Source organism: Sinocyclocheilus grahami, unplaced genomic scaffold (genome assembly GCF_001515645.1).
Source record: "Sinocyclocheilus grahami isolate Dianchi unplaced genomic scaffold, SAMN03320097.WGS_v1.1 scaffold652.1, whole genome shotgun sequence".
Taxonomy (NCBI): Eukaryota; Metazoa; Chordata; class Actinopteri; order Cypriniformes; family Cyprinidae; genus Sinocyclocheilus; species Sinocyclocheilus grahami.
The window spans coordinates 411,010-432,901 of record NW_015505831.1 but is presented as its reverse complement, the minus strand read 5'-3'; the positions used below and the strand labels follow the sequence as shown (position 1 = coordinate 432,901).

The following is a 21,892-nucleotide window of genomic DNA, read 5'->3' as shown; positions in this document are numbered from 1 at the left end:
TGACCCCAGATAGCCACACTCTCTCTCTCTGAATGCTTTAATAATGCAAGTGGTCTTTGCTGAGTAAGTCATGTAAACATTAATTAGGCTACTGTAGCCGCCCACAGAACCACACAGCCTTTAATAAAGCTGATGGAAATGGGTGGCAGACACGTTACGCCTGGTTAGCCCATAATATTCACACAGGGCTCATTGCCTCAGTTCTGAAAGGTAGGAAGTTGTAAACCTGTGAAGGTAAAAATATTTGTTCTCTCTCTCTCTCTCTCTCCCACACCTGATGAGTAGTTCACAGTGATTAAAGGGCTGCTGTAAATGATGTAATTAATGCTTATCTAGGGTTTAAATGGGTCTTAAAGACATTACTGTTTAAGTGAATTAAGGTTGGGTTATTTTATTAGGCTGCATTTATTTGCTCAAAAATAGTCAAAACGAAATTTCATTTTTTTAACTGTTTTGTCATTTTTAATATATTTAAAAAATGTACAAACAATTATTTGAATGCAGAGTGAAGGCAGCCATTATCAACAATTTAATAGTATGTTACTACACTCTAAAAAATGCTGGGTTAAATACAACCCAGTGCTGGGTAAAATAGGGACAAACCCAGCAATTGGGTTGTTTTGACCCAGCGGTTGTGTTACTACCCAGAAGGTTGGGTTAAACATTTAACCCAACCGCTGGGTCAAAACAACTCAATTGCTGGGTTTGTCCCTATTTTACCCAGCCCTGGGTGTATGTTTATATTATTTATATTTTCAGCCTTTTAAGTGGTATTTAAATTAGTAAATTTTTTTCTTGGGCCATTTTTTTCTACTGAAATTTAAACTTGTGACTTTAAAACATCTCAATGCTCTCATACTCTCAAACTTGATAGCATTCTTGCCTATTAAGTTCTGTAAACCTGCTTTAAAACGATGTGTGTTATGAAAGCACTATAAATCAATTCAAAATAGACTTGACTTAAGCTTCCTTAAAGGGGTCCTATTATGCGTTTTCACTTTTTCAACTTTAGTTAGTCTGTAATGTTGCTGTTTGTGCATAAAAAAAAAAAAGATCTGCAAAGTTACAAAGCTCAAAGATTTTAAATCACTGCAATATTCACTGTGCAGTATTCACATTTTACCAGCAATATCACCCCAAATACAGTAGATGTAATTACTGTGACATCACACAAACAGAAACCGCACTTCCAGGTTTTTATGTGAGCAACGCTCTATTGATCTGTTAAGTGTTATATAATGTATATGAGAAATGTGGCAAATATAAAAATAAAACACATTTTGAAACGATCAGATTTCAAAATAATCCAAAGATGCATTTTAATCATGTATCCTGTCATATAGACATAGTATGCACAGTAGTGCTGTCTGGGTCCCATTATATAAATGATGCATTTGGTATTATATTAATAAGCACAACTGTGCTTTAAAAGCTAAAACCAGTTATTTGTGACTTCAGGATTTACTTAATGTCTACCGACATGATTGTAAGAATTTCGTTAGAATCTATTTGAGTCAAATCCATCAATCCTGGAATATAAAGAAGCCCTTAATCATTTGTTAAAAAAAAACATAAAAATAAAAAAAATTAAGCAATAATATGAAATAGCTCTTTTCTAGAGTGCCAGAAGAACATAGAAATGTAGTTGCTGTGCATTTTTGGTAAACAATATTTTTTATCTGTATATTAAATATGCTAAATTTCATATTGTATTTAAAAAGCATCCCAGGATGCACCTCATGATGTTGGTTGATGTTCAGAGTAAACTATAATCTACACAAAGAAGAAGGTCAAATATTAGTGTTTTCATAATTCCCATACACCGATTTGGGACAACTCTGTTTTTTTAGAATTACAGTTTGTATTTTTCACAGATTTATTGGTGATTTAATTCACATTTTGAAGCAGAGCAGTGGGGATGGGGTTGTCCGTTCTGGTATTTCAAATATTCCAGAAATGAGCCTCACGGCCTGAGTTTACTGATGTCTTCGATCTGAGACGGTCTAAATGTTGTTGTGCGTGTCGAGTCATTGCTGTGATAATGCAGATTACCCAGCGTTAGGATCTCTGTGTTCTATATGGTAAACGCACCACTGCCTGCTTTGAAGCTTTGCCTGGCTCTTGTTTTGAGGACGCAGAAAATAGCTGCACATGTTGTTCAGATTTTGTTTCCCACAACAGGTGTTTTGAATATAAGAGAGTAGAGGTGTGATCTGCAGTGTTCACATGTGACCGAATGACTCTTGAGTTATACACTGAGACATTGTGGGTTTGGCTTATTAATGAATTCAATTGTCACTCTGTTGGCCAGCAAGTAATTTTCTTTCAATGACATTGTGATGTTCACCCGACTTAATTGAGTACAGTTGTTCTCTCCAGCAGTTTGTAAGGCTGATCACACTGCACACAGTATATACAGTGTAAGTTGCTAATAATAATAATAATGTCATATATATTAGAATAATGTATATTAATATATATATATAACAATTCCCACAAAGTTAAAACATCCATCATTCACAAACTTCTACACAATCTGTTTATTAAACATATTTGACCTATTTGCTAATGCTTTCAGCTTCAAAACTCTGTTTAATAAGACGTTGTACCATGCTTAAATCCATTCCACAGATTTTCCCCCCTTAAAAACGTTGTCAACAGGTCAGCTTTTGTCTTTGCAGACAGTTGCATGTTTGCAATGCTCTCATGTCAACAAAATAAGTCAAACAATGCGTGCTGTCAGATGCTTGCGTGAAACTCTTTCAGCTGACAGCAAAACCGCTGCCATGTGTGTGCCTTTCATCTCAATAATGTACAGTTTGACTTCCTTTGACTAGAATAAATACATCACATATCTGGAATATTCAGGCTTGAAAATATATTTAGAAAGGTAAGATGAGGATTGGTTTTACTGTGTAGATAAAGTGTACAAAAGTAATATTAGATGTTGCCATGAATTGCACAGGCACAACATTATGCAAAATTGAGTGTTGTAGCATCTAATTGTCTCTCAAACTGTATTTTAGTAGTTTTATGCTCTGTAGCTAGTAATTCACTGCAACCATGCTTACCCTCGCTGCATGTCAACCCATAATTTCATCCGAGTCCAGTTTACTTTTGTGTTGTATAGTTTTGTTCCTGTCTTTTTTTTTTGAGGATGAAGGGATCACACAAACAATGTTGACATCTGTTTAATTTGAGTAATTTCTACCAAGTAATACATGAATGTGGGCCAAAATACTGTCGAGTTTGATCAGTATTTTGGCCCACATTCATGTATTACTGTCGAGTTTGATTGATCACGTATCCTTTATCAATTTTGATTTCCTTTTTTCTTCACGATCTGTCAATTTTATTCCAAAGCAGCTTTACAGAAAGTCTTGTTAATGTATATACTTTGATATCTTCATGCCTTGTAGTTGTATTTATCAGATTAGACCTGTGTGATTAATATCGTATACATTATTTTGCTTTACATTAAAGTTGGATGTACTTCTATATGTAGCTTTATAGAGCTGTGCAATAATATAATTCACATTTTGGGACAGTATCAATAAAGCAGCCAAGATCTGCTTATAGTATGAAATGCTTTGTCTGAGTGTTTTATATGTATGCAGATAAAGTTGGATGCACTGTATATCCAACTATAAATGTATGTAATATATAAATGTAAATATATATTACTTGGCTGTAATATTTGTTAACTAGAAAGTATACTCTTGTAGAATATTCATTGCAGTATTCAGGGAGGTTTGATAAAGCTGTTATGGTTAAAGAGGCAGACAGTTTGAAACCTTGAAATATCAGCATTGTGCATGCAGTGTCTGGGTCGATATTTGCGCAGGTGTCTGCGTGTGAGTTTGCCGACTGATTTGCTGTTTGGGTTAGTGATCCCATTATAGGGATCCCATTGAAGTCCTGTTTTTTTTCTTGTACGGTGTGCAATGTTGCATTGTTATTTTGGTGTTTTGATCACAGAAAACATAGTTAAATTCAACGGATCTTATAAAACTGACTCTGTTCTGACTCTGATTGCATGAACTACAGCACCTTTAAAGAGAAACATTTTGCCATTTATACAAATAAATCTTTAGATGTAGGTTGATGTGCACTTTGGTTGACACTAATGAGACGTTTGCTATTTGAAACGTCTGTTTTGAAAGTCATGAGTGTGTCTGCTTACCATGTCAGAAACCCCTGTGTTTACTTTGGCCTGCCGTAGCCACCTCAAACATAACACGCTATGCTAATGGACAAATTTCAGGGGCTTTCCCAACTTCCTGCGTAATGTTTACGCTCTGCTCCTAAGGCCTGGACTATTCCTGACCATCCTTTGGGAATCTTGTATGTCAAAAAAAAAAAAGGTAATTGATATAAAATATTATCTGCTGAGAGACATTTGTGAACTCTGTTAGTACTTCAGCAGATGGTTGCTTGGCATTTATTGTGTCTTTGATGCCCACTTCTAAATGCACAGTTGTGCTGCTGAACAGAATGTTCAGTAATTTTATCATCCCTCTGGAGTCATCATATTTGGATTAATTTGACATTCAAACAAACCCTTCAGCTTCATATGGTGTAATACGGCTTGATGTGTTCAATGCCCTGTAACCTAAAAATGACCACATTGAGCAACGTTTTTGGACAGCGTTGTGTAGTGCTAGCCTAAAAAACTAATAAGATTTAAAGAGGTCATGTCATATGAGGAATCAACTGTTCCTCGATCTTTTTCCTCACAGTCCAAAAAGGAGTCAATCAATTTAAGCTGCAAAAAAAAAACAAGATTTGAAATCAGAAATGTTGGTTTGAGGTGGCCACACATCACCACATTTACACGTCATTGACCTAATTTGGCACGTACAGTACAGTCATGGTGAGGTAATGCGTAGGAATTAGAATAGATATTGTTCTTAAACAATAGAGAAATTAATCAAGAGTAAAATTCCTGGCTCTTTATTATACACCTGTCGCTTACTGATTGTTTGGAATTATAAATATGAGCGTAGTTCGTCTGTTAATATCACATGCACTTTGTTTTTTTTAGTTTGTTACTCCGACGCAGGCAGTGCGCTGCATGAGACAAAGTAATCTAGCCAAAACAACTGCATAGTTACATGCATCTTTAGTGTAGATGCATGTTGATTTTATCAGACGATGCCACGATTATAAATGAGAGTGACTCCTGGTTAACGTATTAAAAGTGGTCGTGTTTAGTCACTATTTAGTGTGGTATTTTTTTTTGACAATATTCATTCATCATGACAGTAAAATAGAGCATTCTAAGTCAATATACTGCAGTATTTCCTCTCTCAATCAGTAAAAAATATGGTTAACACCCGGTTATGCATGAAAAAAAAAATACCGTCATGTACCGTGAAACCGGTATAATTTTGAAAAATACTGAGACAAATTTTTGGTCATATCGCCCAGCACTAATTGCAACCTAATTATACATTTACCTCAGAATAACCATTCGGTGTCCATAAGCTCATCAGTCAGCTAGAAATATAACTATAAAGAAGAGCATTTTGCTATATTTATGCGCTATTGGATGTTAATATTTTTACTTAACCTGTTATCTACATGATTCAACCTATAAAATTGCATTTTACTAATGAAGAAAAACAGACTGAATGTGTGAAAGACATATGACAACACTTATAGGATGCATTGAGGAGGAGCCTAATCTACACTCAGTGGCCAAGTGCTTGTTATGGTCCATGATATTTGTACAGATTCTGTGTCATGAACAATTCTTTGTGACCTATATATTTCAAGTTGGAAAAGACGTTTAGTTCCCACTTTAAGTGAACCTTAGTTCCCAGGTCATCTACAAGATCGATTAAAATGCTGATAAATTCAAGAAAAGATGACACATAAGCACATGAAATTATGATTGGAATGTTAAAAAATAATAAAAAAATAAATCAAACACGTTTATTCTGTGGCACCTAAAAAAATAATTTGGCGCTTGACATTTTTTCTTATAGGAGCCAATGGCTCCTTACTCGATTTTTTTAGTTTGGAGCCCTGCCACTCCAGTCCATCAAAGTCGATTTAAGTGTCTTGTGAAGTGAGAAGAGGATCCATTGGTGAGCAAGTGATTGGAATGCTACATTTCTAAAAATCTGCTCTGATGAAGAAACCAACTCATCTGCATCTTGGATGGAAAACTTGGATAATTTTCATTTTTGAGTGAACTATTCCTTTAAGAAGACATATTGTTAAGTTAAGTAGATATGGTATAAAGTTGTCATTTTAAGGGTACTGCCCTATTGACAAGCTGTTGTACCCCTAAAAATAACATATTTTTTTTAATTTTTGTATGTGCTGTTGTTGAAGGATGGGGTTAAAAACTATTGGATGTGATCGCAGACCTGCAGGCCTTGTTTGAGTGTTATTTCCCATGCAAAGAGGGTTTTTACATAGAAGTCTTCGTCACAGTAGCTAAAATCAGCTTGTTTAAAAGCCTGAAATGTACTGTATGCAATCACATGCATGCAAATGCACACTGCTATTACATTGTGTTCCAAAATGTGTCAGACCACAAATTATAATGCAGTGCAAGTTGCATTCGTGGTATTGTGCTATATAGCATGCATTAATGTTTACAGTCATGATTCTATGGTCAGTTTTCTCTAAATGTAGTGTGTTCAACAGGACCGTGTTTTTGCTATATTGACTGCGCATAGCGCCTGGGTTTGTGAAGTTGTGCACAATGTTTCTGGCTCGTGGATCAGACATAGTGTGAAAAATGGTCACTAAATTGACACTTTTACTAATTACTAATGGACCTCAAAGAGAGACCGTGGCAGAAACTGTGATGGCAGTCAGCCTCAAAACTGAGATGGTGACTTTGTTTCTCAACACTTGCTGCATTCAAAATGCTCCTCCTCCTCGGCTTCATCCTAGTCCGCTGGAATGAATGAATCACATCACTCCAGTGTCTTGTGACTTGTGTGTAAAGTGCATCCAAGCTCTCTTATTAAATGGCTGCTTATTTGAGTGGAGAAGAATTAATGTCTTTCAGGCATCATCGTGCAACGTTTTCAGTGCAATTACTGCATTTCCCTGAAAACTAAAGCTGCTCGTTTTTCATTTACAGTTAAAATTGTTTAAGCAAACAGCTGTTCTGAGGCAAATAATACAGTGTGAAAACAGATCTGTGCAGCAAGTTGATGCAATTGAACTCTGGTTCACACCAAGCAATCAAAATGTGTGTAAACAGACAGATGATTTAGTGTGGTCTGTTTTAGAGCAGATGTTTGAGCACATCAGGTGAGATTGAGTAACAGTGTGTGTAAAGTCATGTCTGATCACTTGTCTACCCCCAAGCAGCTATTTTCTACATTCGCTAAAGCTAGTATGTTCTTGAATGGGGAAAAATCCTGCAGATCTGTTTGTCAAGATTAAATTTTATCAACATCAACAGCAGAATATGACAACATTTGTATTATTTCAAGGTTTACTCTAATATTTAAAGGTGGGGTAAGCGATTTCTGGTAGCCAATGTTGACATTTGAAATCACCAAAAGAAACACGCCCCTACCCCAAAAGGGTCTCACCCTTATTTTGATAGCTCCGCCCCATACATACGTACGCAACCCAGGCAACGATTAGTTCTGTGAAACAAAGCAAAACCAATGTTACACCGTGTCTACACGGGACTCGAGTGGTGCGGCGCGACAAAATACTATAGAACTCGTTATAATCAGTGATGCTGTCTACACTGGATGCTGCACAACACGACAAATCCCCGACAGAAAACTGCTGCTGCATTCTATTTATGACGTATTGACACAAATTTCAAATGATTTTCAACGGTCGCTTTGTCGCGTCCAGTGTACTAGACAGACTTTAGCGGTTGCGGCGCAGACACGGTGTTACTCACCTATCGAGAAGAAACAAAGCAACCTCGGCGTGCGTTCGCAGGCCTTCCACTCCTTCAGTTCTCTCCAGCGCTGGAAAGCTGATTCGATATTTACACAGGTCCTACTTCCGACAGACGTTTTCCTCTTTTGTTTTTTTTATCCGCCATCTCTATCTTTCTGTTGCTCGGCTCGCTAATATCCGTCCTGTGCACTGAACGCTCTCTCCTCCACATCATGAGTAGACACGCCCCTTACTGCTGATTGGTTACAAGTTTGTTTTGCTACTCTGCCCGAATCAGTTTTCTAAAGCGTTTTTGAAAAATCGCTTAGACCACCTTTAAATTGAAAATATCCATTATCTCATTGTTTTTGAGAAAAATAGGCCCATATTTAAAGGGATAGTACACCTAAATATGAAAATGTGAGATTTTTGCTCACCTGTATGTTGTTACAAACTTGCTGTTAATTTTGCTGACGTTTTAACTCTTTCCCCTCCATTAACGGAATTTTCCGTAATTTATGAGACGCTTTCCTGCCATTGACAGAATTGTTTCAACTTTTCAGGTTGTCACTGTTATATGCATCTTCTGAAAGAGTACTGAATGTCTGGATCAAAGATGTAGAATCAAGCAATCTCGTATGCAAGCAGAGGTTTATGTAAACTAATGTGGTGTTCAAGCAATAAGCATTATAACTGCCTAAAGTTACAGGATGAAATGTTGACCCAGGAAGTGATTTAGGACTGTGCAATCTTTGGGGGTATTGATGAAGCAATCTACTCTGTTTTGATAATTGCTCCGAATCCGATCCAGACATAGTCTTTGACAAAAATGCAATTTTTTTTGTTTGTTTTTTTGTTCAGAATGTTGCTGTTTTATGAACCTTTCTGACATTCAGGTGTTTATTAAAAAAATTATGCATGAAGCTAGAATAAAATGTTTTCTTGTTAAAAAGCAGATTCCCTGTTCTTTCTGTAGACATATTGCATGTTCAGATATTCATACAACAAAATATTCTAGGGGCCATGACATTTTTGTGAAAATGCTGAAAAATGCTGGTTATGGCTGGTAACTTTAAAAAAAAAAAATTGCTGACAGGAAAAGAGCTCAAATCCATAGAGCATTACTCTTACTATAAGAGATGATCCGTTCATATTTTAAACCTGTTTTGTCCTTGTTTAACAGGAGATCATCGAAAAGCAAAGCACCACCTCCTCCTCCTGTCCTGAAAGGCCTGGATGCTCCACTGCTGAGCCACAAGCTCCCAGCGTACCTTCACCCAGCCATGGAGCAGAAGGAGAACCTGCTGGAGCAGGACCTGACTCTCACCGTGGTCCTTCCTGAAGGGGTGGAGAAGACCACGGTCGTCCATGGCAGGTGAGGGGTCTGTTGGTTGTGTTTTATGTAGAGCTGGACATGTAAACTGCTGGAGTGGTTGGTATGCAGACAACTTAGTAAAGATCCCGCTGTTTCTTATGTTTAAAGAGAAGTTATGTCAAAGCAATTTAACTTTGTAGTTGTGGTTCCTGTGGGCCTTTATTTTTTAGACCGTAAATTCATAAATAACTATAGTACAAAAATGTTCCTATGCATTTTAAGTAGATTCAAGCTACTTTCTCCTCATTTGCTAACTGATCCGTTTCTGTTATTTTGGTGTTATTTATATACTTTGTTTAGATTTATTTATTTTTATGTTTTTATTTATTTTTGATTATTTCATTTTATTTTGTACTTTTAATATTTTCATTAATTTTTGTTGTTTTAAATTAGTGCTATCAAATTGATTAATTGCAATTAATCACATCCAAAATAAGTTTGTGTTTACGTAGTATATTAGTGTTTTCAAAAGTACCAACTTCAGTACCAGTCGGATTCTGATTGGCCATTGTGTTCATGCGCTCAACAGATATGACTGTGATTGGCTACAAGTATCATTGCTTCACGCTCTTCACTGAGCGCTTACACAGAAGCACACAGGAGCATTTATAAATAATTTGTTAATATACACTGTACTCACACACATTATTTAAACACAACCTTTTATTTTGGAAAGGTTAATCAACTTGACAGCCCTAATTTAAATGTTTGTTTGACTTTTTTTATTTCAGTTTTAGCTTCAGTGATTTTTAGTAAGTTTTTAATCTAATATTTTTATTTCATTTAATTGAGCTTTTTAAATTTTTTTTATTGTTTTGGTTATCAACAACAACACTGTCACTCATTGGCAGCAAATTTTCAAAAGATTGCACCCATTTACTGCTCCGTAGTTCTTTTAATATATGCGTGTATGTTTGTAACGATATTATTTTTAAGCATAAATGAATATAACTAATAAACAGCGCAGCATTGTTCTCTGCAGACAACACTGAAAAAATAGTAGAAACTGTTAGGGGTGGAACGGTTCGTTCGAAAAACTGCTAGGACCGCGGTTCAACTTCAATCTGACAACGCATCTGTAATATGGTTTGCTATAAATAACACGTAAAACAAACAGGGTTCGGCTAATATATGTTACTGTTGATGGATGCGCATTCTGGCTTACCAGTACATTACTACAACAACAGCGATGAAAAACAAATGTGGACAAACCATTCACTCTTGTTCAAAGCAAGTGCTGTATGCTGGAATATAAGCATTTATTCCGTCATCACACGGGGGCTGATAGCGCGCATGCACAGGTGAGACCTGATCAGCACACGTTGATATCTGTGTTTAAACTAAACTCATTTAAGCTTTACCAGTTTAAACATTTAAGAGCCAGAGGACGCGAGCTTGCGCACGCAGTGAGAAGATTTGTGCATGCGTGCGCTCATCCGAAGCGCGCAAACCCGTGCCTCAGAACACGTGCAAATATTAAGCTCTCTCTGAAGTATTGTTTAAATGGACAAATTCACACAAAAATTGTCAAAATGCCCGTCTTGGTAAGTATCCTATAGCAGACCTAGACCGGCTGAACGTACAGTATCAGTGCACTGGATCAGTGCATTCTCTTAAAGTGACAGCACTTTCTTAATATTAATCAAACAGCAACAACAACAAAAATCACTCACTGCTCTTGATTTAATAGCTTTTGTAACTTTAATAACGATTAATCTTTAATTTATACAGTCAAATATGCAATACTGTTTTACATTTCATTACTTTATTCAATTTCTGTACCTAAACTAATGTTAGACCTACCTAAAAAAAAAAAAACTGAAAATCACTGTTTATTTTATTTGTATCTTTAATCTGTTGTATTTATTTGTGCTGTTGCTTGTAGTTAGATTTATTCTTATTTTCTTTATTTTTATCTGACAGTATAGTTTTTCCCTAAACATAGCACGTACCGAACCGTACCGAAACCGTGATACAAACCGAACCGTGAGTAAGTTGATCCGTTCCACTCCTAGAAACTGTGTGTGTTTACTTCACTTGACATTGGAGTTTCTCTCCATCTTGAATTAATAATTGGTAAATATTTTAGACAAATAGCAATGAAAACAAATCAGAATATACAGATGTGCTTGAGGAATTTGTTGGCAAATCTTTAGACACAAGCCTTGGCATTTGTGGCTTTTGCAGAACTTTTTATTAGGACACAATGCCAAAAACACTGTGGCAATATTAACATTGTGTGTGCCTTAACAAACGACGACTGCTCACATATCATCTCTTCTGATCTTATAAATCTAGTCCTTTACTTTACTCAAATAGCACTGTTCAGAGGGTTTATGATGATGTAATCCTGTTGCCTTAAAACTATTTTGAACATGGTGCATGTTTGGCAGGACAGAATAAACATTGCAAACATTACCGTTTGCGCATGAGTGCATAAAAACACTGGTTTACTCGCAGCTGTTCATATCTGTAGTCCTAACAACCTGAACCATTATGAAAGATTATAGTAACTTAATACAAGAATTCTCAATTTTACAGAACTTTTATATTTAATGACTTTTCTACACTTCTGCAAGGAAGGCGTTAATCTCTGAGCTGAGCTGTATATGAGATCATGAAGCTGCTCAGAAGATTGATGCGGTGAGTCAGCTGGGTGGGGCAGTGTGTTTCTCAAAGATCCTGCAACAAATCGGGCCTGGTTTGGGTACAAGGAATGAGATGACGTTAGAGTAATCCGGCATCTCTGTACACTGTTCGTGATTATCATTAAACACTTTGATCGATTTCAACAGTTGGATCATTTGCTCAAATGGCCTGCTGTACTCTCTGTGCCATGCTTAGTTTCGGGCGTTTTCTGTCCTCAACACTTCATCTCAACTGTTAAAGGTGTGCCAGAAAGGCGTTTTTGAATTGGGATTTATTTAATGATCTGCCAAATAGCATTACAGTACTTCATATTTTGCTCCAGTTCTGCATTACCCCCTTGCAATAATCGCAAAATATAAATTACAGTGAAAATGCGCATCAGCTGGGCAGACATCTAGAGAACTCCACAAGCCAGAATTCAGATAAGGGCGGTATATGATACCCTCCCATGCTCCTTAAACCTCACCCGGTGGTTTGGGGACGAGGTTGGCTGATCCCTATGTGCTATCACCAGGGCAAGCCTGCAGCATATCCTCTCGGGATGCAAGGTTGCATTGACACAGGGACGATTCAGGTGGCGGCATGACCAAGTCCTGGCCAAGCTGGCTGAATCCTGGAGAGGGGTAGGGTAGCAGCAAACCACATGCCCGAGACTCAGACCAGGTGACATCCACCGGGTATCGGCAAAAAGAAACACCTTCCTCAATCCCGGGAGGGATTGGCAAATGTTGGTGGACCTCAAGAAGCAGCTGGTCTTCCCAAGAGAAATGTAGCATTTGGACCAATCAGACACACAACTTTTTGTTATATTTAACAAATAATATCTAACTCCCCCTCACCTAACCAAATGGCCAATTACGAGGGTCTATGGACCCTTCCCCCGAAATGCACCTAACACCTCAGAAAGGCAGAACAGGCCTCTGGTTCCATGGTAACCAATGCTGATATCACTGGTTTTATGGCCTAAAGGAATGCAGGCAGACAAACTCCCTCATTTTCCTCATAAGAAAGACACAAAATGCCCAGAGAAATGGACTGTTCTCTAATTAATTCATAGGAAAACCTTTCTTTGATTGAATACACATATCCTTCAAGTCATTGTGTAATAACCACAACTACCCTCCGGCCAGACATTGTCATATGGTCAGCTGAGGATAAGAGAGTCTTCATCATTGAGCTGAATATCCCGTCGGAAGAAAACATCACAGCAGCCCATGAAAGGAAACATCTAAAGTATTCCGAGTTGGCAGCAGAGTGCCAGGAGGCAGGCTGGAACGCTAAAGTTTACCCCGTGGAGGTCTGATGCAGGGGCTTTGTCAGTAGAGCAATGGTGCAAGTACTCTGTGAGTCTGGCGTGGTGGGGGCAAACCTGCGGAAGGCTGTGAAGGAGTTGGAGGAAGAGGCAGAGAAAGCCAGCTATTGGCTGTGGCTCCAAAGGAAGGAGAGTGGCTGGGGGCTAACACCACGATTAAGGCAGCTGCAGGGGTGGCAGGGAGACGTCCCTAATATGCCACTGCCCCCCCGGCGGGAGATGTACTGGTATAGGGGACGAAACATCGGTGAATGGCGGCAACCAGCTGACGACCCTGCAGCTGACCTAATGGCACCAGAGGAGGTGCACCAGGGTGAAAAGCCATGCAGGTAGAACAGCTTACCTGTGCTATAGATTGGTAACAACTCATAATAATAATAATAATAATAATATGATAATTATAATAATTGTCTAATATTGAACAACAGAAAATTATACAATTTTAGCAGTCCACTATTTTAAAATATATTTAAATATGTAAAATATAAAATAACAAATATAATAAAATGATATAATAATTAAATAATAAATATAATTTAATTTGATTTTCAGCTTACCTGTGCTATAGATTGGTAACAACTCATAATAATAATAATAAATTGAGGATGATAATTATAATAATAAATGTATTATTATTGTTGTCATTATTATTATTATTATTATGCATTTATAAATATTATAGTATAATATATATTATTGTAATTATTTTTATGTAGTAGTAATAATAATAATTATTATTAAAGATTATCATTAATATATAAAATAAATGAATTATAATCATGTTATTGATTATATTAATATAATAATAATAATAGCAATACATTACTATATATATTTATTTAATATTATCACTTCTACTACTACTACTATATTCCTATTATTATTATTATTATACTAGTGCTAGTAAATAATAATATATTATTGTATTAAATTTATCAACTACAAAATAATAATAATAATAGCAATACATTACTATATATTTATTTAATATTATTATTATTATCACTTCTACTACTATATTCCTATTATTATACTAGTGCTAGTAAATAATAATATATTATTGTATTAAATTTATCAACTACAAAATAATAATAATAATAGCAATACATTACTATATATTTATTTAATATTATTATTATTATCACTTCTACTACTATATTCCTATTATTATACTAGTGCTAGTAAATAATAATATATTATTGTATTAAATTTATCAACTACATAATAATAATAATCATAATAATAAATTACTACATTTACTATTATTCTACTACTATATTGCTATTATTATTATTAGTAGTAGTACTAGTGCTAGTAAATAATTTATTAATATTAATATATTATATTATTAAATTGAACAATTTATATTTTAATGTTTACTACTACTACTACTACATAATAATAATAATAATGATATTACATTGATATTTTTAATAGTAGTAGTAGTAGTCTATAAAAATAAATGGAATAAAATAATTCATTTTATATTTTATTTTATTTGATCATAAAAATAAATATTTTTCTTTTGTAAATTGGACTGCATGGTTGTGCTTTGACATTGGGTTGGTAGAGTAAAATGTATTTTCCCTGGCACAAACCTGATCTCAGATTTCTGTCATCGCCATTTAATCATAGTTTTATTCTGTTCTTTGATCCTGAACACCTGTAAATGAAACCTGATTTTCCTGCCCCCTTCATGCTAAAACCAAAACCAAATTCAGTATAGAAGGATTAATAATCAAATTCTTCACCTGCTTTTCTAAATTTGTGCCACCCAAACTCGCTGGTCTCCTACTAATCCGGATTAAATGATTGGCTCTGTGTTTCCAAAGGCTTCGCAGATCCAAGAATTCCAAAAGCAGCTGGAAAGCTTTGTGTCATAATCTGTCTCGAAAGGATTTTCCACACTTTCAGTGTGCAATGTGTCAAGCGTATAGGACGTGGTTTTCTCTGAAGCCTGTGGGAGTCATTGGATAAGAAACCACATTGGACATGATCCTTATTGTTCTTTCATACTTTGTGGTTCAAACTTAATGCAATATGAAGGCAATATTTCATGTAAAAATTATAAGTCATTATTTACAGCAAACCAGTCTGCTTTTCCATGGAAAACTAAAGGAATTTTGTTACAGGGAAGAAAGGCATGCACAGATTCTTCTGAATTCCCCTTTTGTGTTCATACTGTATCATTGTTGTCGTGAACACTTGAAAAACAATCAAGTGAAAAACCGTTGACATGCATTGGAAACCCCTGCAGCAAAATATCATTTATGCAAATCCTAAATGCTTCACAGATAGCATAGCTTGTGTCGTTAACTTTGACATTTGCAAACTCCCCACAGCAGAGTCACATGTTTCCTGGGGCTTTGACTCAACAAAATATAATGGAAAAGATATTTCACAGATCAGATGCTTGTTTCCTAAAGGAAAAGTACACCCGGAAATGGCATTTTTGTCATCATTTACTCATTTTTGTTGATTTTATTTCTTCTGACACACAAAATGAGATGGGCAAAGCGCTTGAATATAGAACTGATATTCACTTCTGCTTTTTTGTGTTTTTCAGCAAGCCCATGATGGACCTGCTGGTCATGCTTTGTGCGAAGTACCACCTGAACCCGTCTGGCCACACCATAGAGCTCATCACCACCAACAGAAACCATGTGAAGTTCAAACCCAGCGCCCTCATCGGAGCGCTAGAGGCTGAGAAGATCCTGCTGAAACCGAAAGGCATGGAGGACAAAAGCAAAAAGACAGGACCACAGATGCCTGAGGTATTCTCATGTACAATTAATTTAAATATGAATTCAACATAGCCAAGTCACATTTATTTATGTAGCTCTTTACACAACACCGATTGTATCAACACATCTTCACAGTAATAAACAGGAATATAACGGTTAATATTACAAAATCTAGTTCATCCATCACAAAAAGTTAATCTATCATGAAATCATAAGTGTGCAATCTTGTATATTGCACATTACAGAAAATACAAGCTTATATACTTACACAGTATATACTTTAGCAGCATAAAAAATATTAAGAAATACATATAAAAAAAGCAATTTACTGAAAATAGAATATATTGCGTTGTACACAAGCACTAGTAATTATTAGTAGTAGTAGTAGTAGTTTTAAAAATAAAAATACAATACTGTAAAAATACTGAAAATACAAAAATAAAATTGTGTACAGTACACATACTATATATTTCAGCAATTGTAAAAATATAATAATTATTATTATTATTTAAAGAAATTAATAAATATAAAAAATATTTACAGAAAAATACAAAAATAAAATTGTGCACTGTACACGTACTATATATTTCAGCAATGGTATTATAATTTTTTTTAAGAAATGAACAAATATAAACAATATATTATTATTATTTTAAGAAATGAATATTTACAGAAAATAAAAGAATAAGTGTTGTGCACAGTACACATACTTTGTACTTCAGCAACAGTAAAACTATTTTATCATCATTATAATTATTTAAATAAATTAATATTAATATATATTTACAGAAAATACAAGCATAAAATTTGCATATTGTGCACACTACACACTAAATACTTTAGCATTAGTAAAAATATTTTATTAGTGTGTTATTCTGAACTAAAAATGTGTATTTAGAAGGTAAATATGATCCATTTGGATGCTGACATCAACCTGAAAAGTTTCTGTAAATCTTAAGTGTTGTGCCATTTTCATGTTCATGTTTGATCGTTTAGTCATGAGTAAAAGCATATCTACTCTTCCACACCCTGTGAGATGAGCCTGAAGTATATCTAGATGACTCAAAGCAGCGGAGCATGGCTGTACCATGCTAACAATCCACATCATAACGAACAACAAACAATATCACATTACACCAAATAAAAAGCATAACTGCACATAACAGCTGTGTTTCAAACCCGTCCTGCCATCGACTGTCACATAGGGCAGTGTCCTACTGAAATGGCATTATACAAATACTGCTTCTCATGTGTAGTGCACTGGAGATTTGACCAAAGTTAATTGTAGTAGAGTTTGGCATAAGCATGTTATGTGCCTTTGTCATTTTTAATAGATTTTGATAGATGAAGCACTAAAATAAACTATCTTACTATGTATGTATGTATGTATGTATGTTTTTGTTTACATACAGTAATGTGTGTATACTGTGTACATTGCTTATACACAGACAAACACATGCATGTATATATTTAAGAAAAAGTGTGTGTGTGTGTGTGTATATGTATGTGTGTATATATATATATATATATATATATATAATAACTTATTTCAGCTTTTTTAAAGTTTATTTTAAAAACGCGGTTATAACTTGGAAGTGCACCCTTCGAATGTCCTCTTCACTAAGGATGTTGAATTATGGGATTTATCCAAAATGAGTTGTCATAGAAGATGGCACAATCAACACAGGCATAGGCATCGCATGAGTTTTTGAAACGGAATAGCACAAAATCCTGCTGTACTCTTTACTTTCCTTCTCTTGTCTCTTTCAGGCAACCGTACGATTAGTAATCAACTACAAGAAAACCCAGAAAACCATTCTCCGGGTTAGTCCTCGGGTTCCTCTACTACAACTGCTTCCGGCGATCTGCGAGAAATGTGAATTCGACCCGCAGACCACGGTTTTATTACCAAATGTCCACTCAGAAGACACTTTGGACCTGAGCGGCTCCCTCAATGATTTTGGCCTGAGGGAAGTGTATGCGAGAGACACCAAAGGTCAGAACCCACTGTGTGTTTATGCTAAGAACATTAAAATGACTCCTATGAAATCATGCTGGACCGGTTTTCATAAGGTCACATTGAGATACTCTTCAAAACATTCTCGTTATACTGTACTCTTGGGTTTGTGATTTTCTTTTTTCTTGCAGTTATTAGCCCTGTAAGTCCTATTAGTCCAGTAAGTCTGCCTCCATCTCCAACTCACTCAGGTAAGTGATGTTAAAAGCACCACATTTTTCATTTTATAGGAAAAATAATCAGCTTTTTTGCACAGTTTAATATAACTTGTACATGCAACTTCATTGGCTTTTGTTGTAGACTAGGCAAATGTCCATTATCGATATGCTTGTCATGTTATTGTTTTTTATTATGACACGTCCTTGAGCTCAGGAAAGGCTCTAAATAACAATAATAATAAAAATAATAGTAAATTAAACAATAATAATAAAAAATAATAGTAATAATAATAATAATAGCAAAAATAGTGACATAGCTTTCAAAAATAAATAAAAAACAAATAAGAATAATAATAGTAATAGTAAAAATAGTGACATAACTCAAATAAATAAATAAAAAACAAATAATAATTATAATTATTATTTTGTTTATTTATTTGAAATTTATGACATTATTTACAAAAAAACTATAATTTTAGCTTAAAATTGAATTTTCTTACAATTTTATTCATTTTTGCATGAACGTCCTTTTAAATAAGAAGTTAAGGATGTCTAACAAAACTAAACTAACTGAACTTGCATTGAATCACAGAAATATTTCATCATGGGAAAGAGAAAATCCAGAAGGAGAAAGAAAAGAGGCGATTCAGCTTATTTCGTAAAGGAAGTAAGAAGCAATCCGAACAGGTGAGTTATGAAACCCTGTATGTCTATAAAAGAGAACGATTACATGCTTTGAGATTTTCTGGTGATGTTAGGATAAGGTTAAAGGCATGTGTGTTTTCACTTCTTTGTAAACATTCCCTGGTCATATTTGTTTTATGCAAATGGTTAAAGACTTACTCATGATTGGCTCGTTGATGGCACTGGTTGGGAGTGTGCTGACTTGTGATTGGCTGTCTGTCGTTAAAGTCTATGACCGTGAGCGCACCGGCATCTCCAGTGCACAGGAAGCAGAGGCCGGTTAGCATGAGTTCCTTCAGCGCGCATTCGCCCATTACATATGATTCCAACACCATGCCCTCCGACATGCCAAAGAAAAGACGAGCCCCGTTGCCGCCGAACATGATGTCACAGAGCATGCCTACTGACCTCGGTCATCAAACCCCTGTGCATCCCGATGGCAACCAGGTATGTAGCGCTGTTCTGGGATTCAGTTAATATTTACTAACTTGCCACGAACATGCACTGGGGTCCAAAGAGCACAGTGAAAATCTGGGATTTCTTTCATGTAAATACGTTTTTGGATCATAAGAAAGCAAAGAATAGAGTTTTGCATAAAATAAGGATGCTGTTTTCCAAACAGTTTTCCAAAATCTGTGAAGACATTGGACACTTCAACTGCACTAAAAATGGCTGAAGGTCATTTGCATTGCATACAAAATATCAAAGTAAAAGCAAGAAAGACAGCACAAATACTTCTAACAAAATATTTAATAAAAAAGTTGTTTGGTAGATTGAAGTGATAAAAACATGCGTTGTTCACTAACATCACTTTTCTTCAACATTTAGCTTAATGACCTTTAATCAGCAGGTGCTTGGTGATTTTTAGTGGTTGTTTGAAGTTAGTTCTTCTCAAAGTGATGCAGGCATTTCATTCAGACATGTGTAAGTGTGGTTTAGGTTTAGGAACACTCTTCGGTGCCAATGTAAGTGAGCCTTAATTATATCTTGAATTTAAAAATAACAAACAGACAAACTAATATTTTATTTTATTTTATTTTATTTTATTTTATTTTATTTTATTTTATATTATTTTATTTTATTTTATTTTATTTTATTTTATTTTATTTTATTTTATTTTATTTTATTTTATTTTATTTTATTTTATTTTATTTTATTTTATTTTATTTTATTTTATTTTATTTTATTTTATTTTATTTTATTTTATTTTATTTTATTTTATTTTATTTTATTTTATTTTATTTTATTTTATATAAAACAACTATAGGAAATAAAACAAATGCAGTGACATTCAGACAATAAGTGTGGTTAAAGTCTCCAAACACTCTTTGAAGCCACTGTAAGCGAGCCTTCGTTGTCGTGGAAGTCTTTTAAAGAAAAAACAAAACAAACAAGACTTTGTAACCTGTTATTTCATGACCTGAGTTCAAAGACCATGTCTGAATTTACGTATAAATGGCACTCTGCAAATACAATGGGCGGTTAAACCTTGCTTTCACAGTATTTGTTTTGTTTCTACATAAACTCGGCGCTGGGTTGAGTCATTTCATCACCTTGTCATTAGGGAATGTGGTTACGTTTCCCACAGCCAAATATTTGGAATTATATGTCATATTTATTACTGTCCCCCTGCCTGCTTTCCACAGAATATGGCCCCTTTAAGCCGGGGATCCTCGACAGAGTCGTCCTTCAAGAAATCCACCAAGCGGAAAGCCCCTCCGCCCCCCACCTCGAGCAGCGCAGCCCCTCCTGATGAAACCACACAGGACAGAGGCATGACCGGTCAGTCTGAAGACAACAGAAACTTCCAAAGAGCATGCTTGTTCACTATCAAGGGTTTACTCCGGTCAAAATGATGGTAGCTTAAATGCAATCAATTATGTTAATGTAAAAAAAAAAAATTATCAATTGCTCAGTAGTGTTTTATGTCAAGAAAGTATATGTTAGAATTAGGGCTGTGCAAAAAATCGAATGCGATTTTCATGCGCATCTCATCAGTAAAGCCGCTTCTGGTGATTAGTAGTAAATCTCTAGCATGTGCTTTCAGATGGAGCGGCATTTGCTACACAGAACCCTAGTTCATGCATGTGTATATATTTAAGAAAAAATTGCCCAGCCCTAGTTAGAATGCATGGGATATACGTATGCTATGGATTATGGGGTGGAAGTGGGGGGTGGGGTGGGTTCCGGGGAGTTTCGAGGGGTGAAGGCGTTTAATTTCCAATTGGTTAGGTTTATTTGGAAATTAAAGTGATTTCTATATTTTATCCATTCAAAAGACTACAAAAGTGATCCCAGTTCTGCACATAAACCTAGCGCGATATATTTGTGTCTATGGTTCGCTGCCGCAATGCCGTCTTCTGTGATTGACCATAATACCTGTAGACTGCAGCCAATAGAAATGCTTCTCTATCACTGTGCATCCTGCTCCTCACAGCACAGATCGTGAAAACAGACTGCAGTTTGTCATTCATTATAACAAACGAAGTGTAGAGACAATGTAAATAGTTTATTCATTATGTAGTGTGGAGAGCTTCATTAATTAAAATGGAAGTTTGTGAGATCGCGATGAACTAAGACGAGTGACAGCTTTTTAATGATTTTAAAGGGAGTTTGCAAATGTGAAATTGAACTTGCAACAGTTTTATACATTTTTAATTTTATACAGAACGTCTCGGGTTACTTATGTAACCATGGTTCCCTGAGGGGAACGAGACACTGCGTCCTCTAGGGGTCGCTATGGGGAACGCCTCGTCGTGACCCGTGTCTGAAGCCTACATTGAAAAAACACCAACTTGTTTGGCCCGGCGACAGCCATGACGTCACTACCGTCGCAACTAGTACAAAATAGGCGCCGGTAGCGCACATCATCACTTATTCGTCTGAAGCTTGTGTCCGCAGCATGGCACAAAAACTAGAGGACGCAGTGTCTCGTTTCCCCTCAGGGAACCATGGTTACATAAGTAACCCGAGAAGTTCCCTTTCGTGGAACTTCGAACTGCGTCCTCTAGGGGTCGCTATGGGGAACGGTATACCCACGCCGCCATGCTGAGGGGAGTGCAAGCCAGAACCATGGCGAGC

General features: G+C 35.7%; 1 protein-coding gene across 5 annotated transcripts in view; it reads left to right on the top strand.

The window, feature by feature from the left end:
* The window catches only part of cobll1b (cordon-bleu WH2 repeat protein-like 1b), a 69,196-nt gene that overhangs the window by 33,607 nt on the left and 13,697 nt on the right, over positions 1–21,892 (top strand). For all 5 annotated transcript variants that reach the window (XM_016242272.1, XM_016242274.1, XM_016242273.1 and 2 more), the window contains exons 2-8: positions 9,056–9,247; positions 15,775–15,982; positions 17,723–17,948; positions 18,101–18,160; positions 18,720–18,814; positions 19,040–19,258; positions 20,458–20,593. In XM_016242272.1, the coding sequence (XP_016097758.1) occupies positions 9,056–9,247; positions 15,775–15,982; positions 17,723–17,948; positions 18,101–18,160; positions 18,720–18,814; positions 19,040–19,258; positions 20,458–20,593 (1,136 nt within the window). The remainder of the gene's footprint in view (positions 1–9,055; positions 9,248–15,774; positions 15,983–17,722; positions 17,949–18,100; positions 18,161–18,719; positions 18,815–19,039; positions 19,259–20,457; positions 20,594–21,892) is intronic.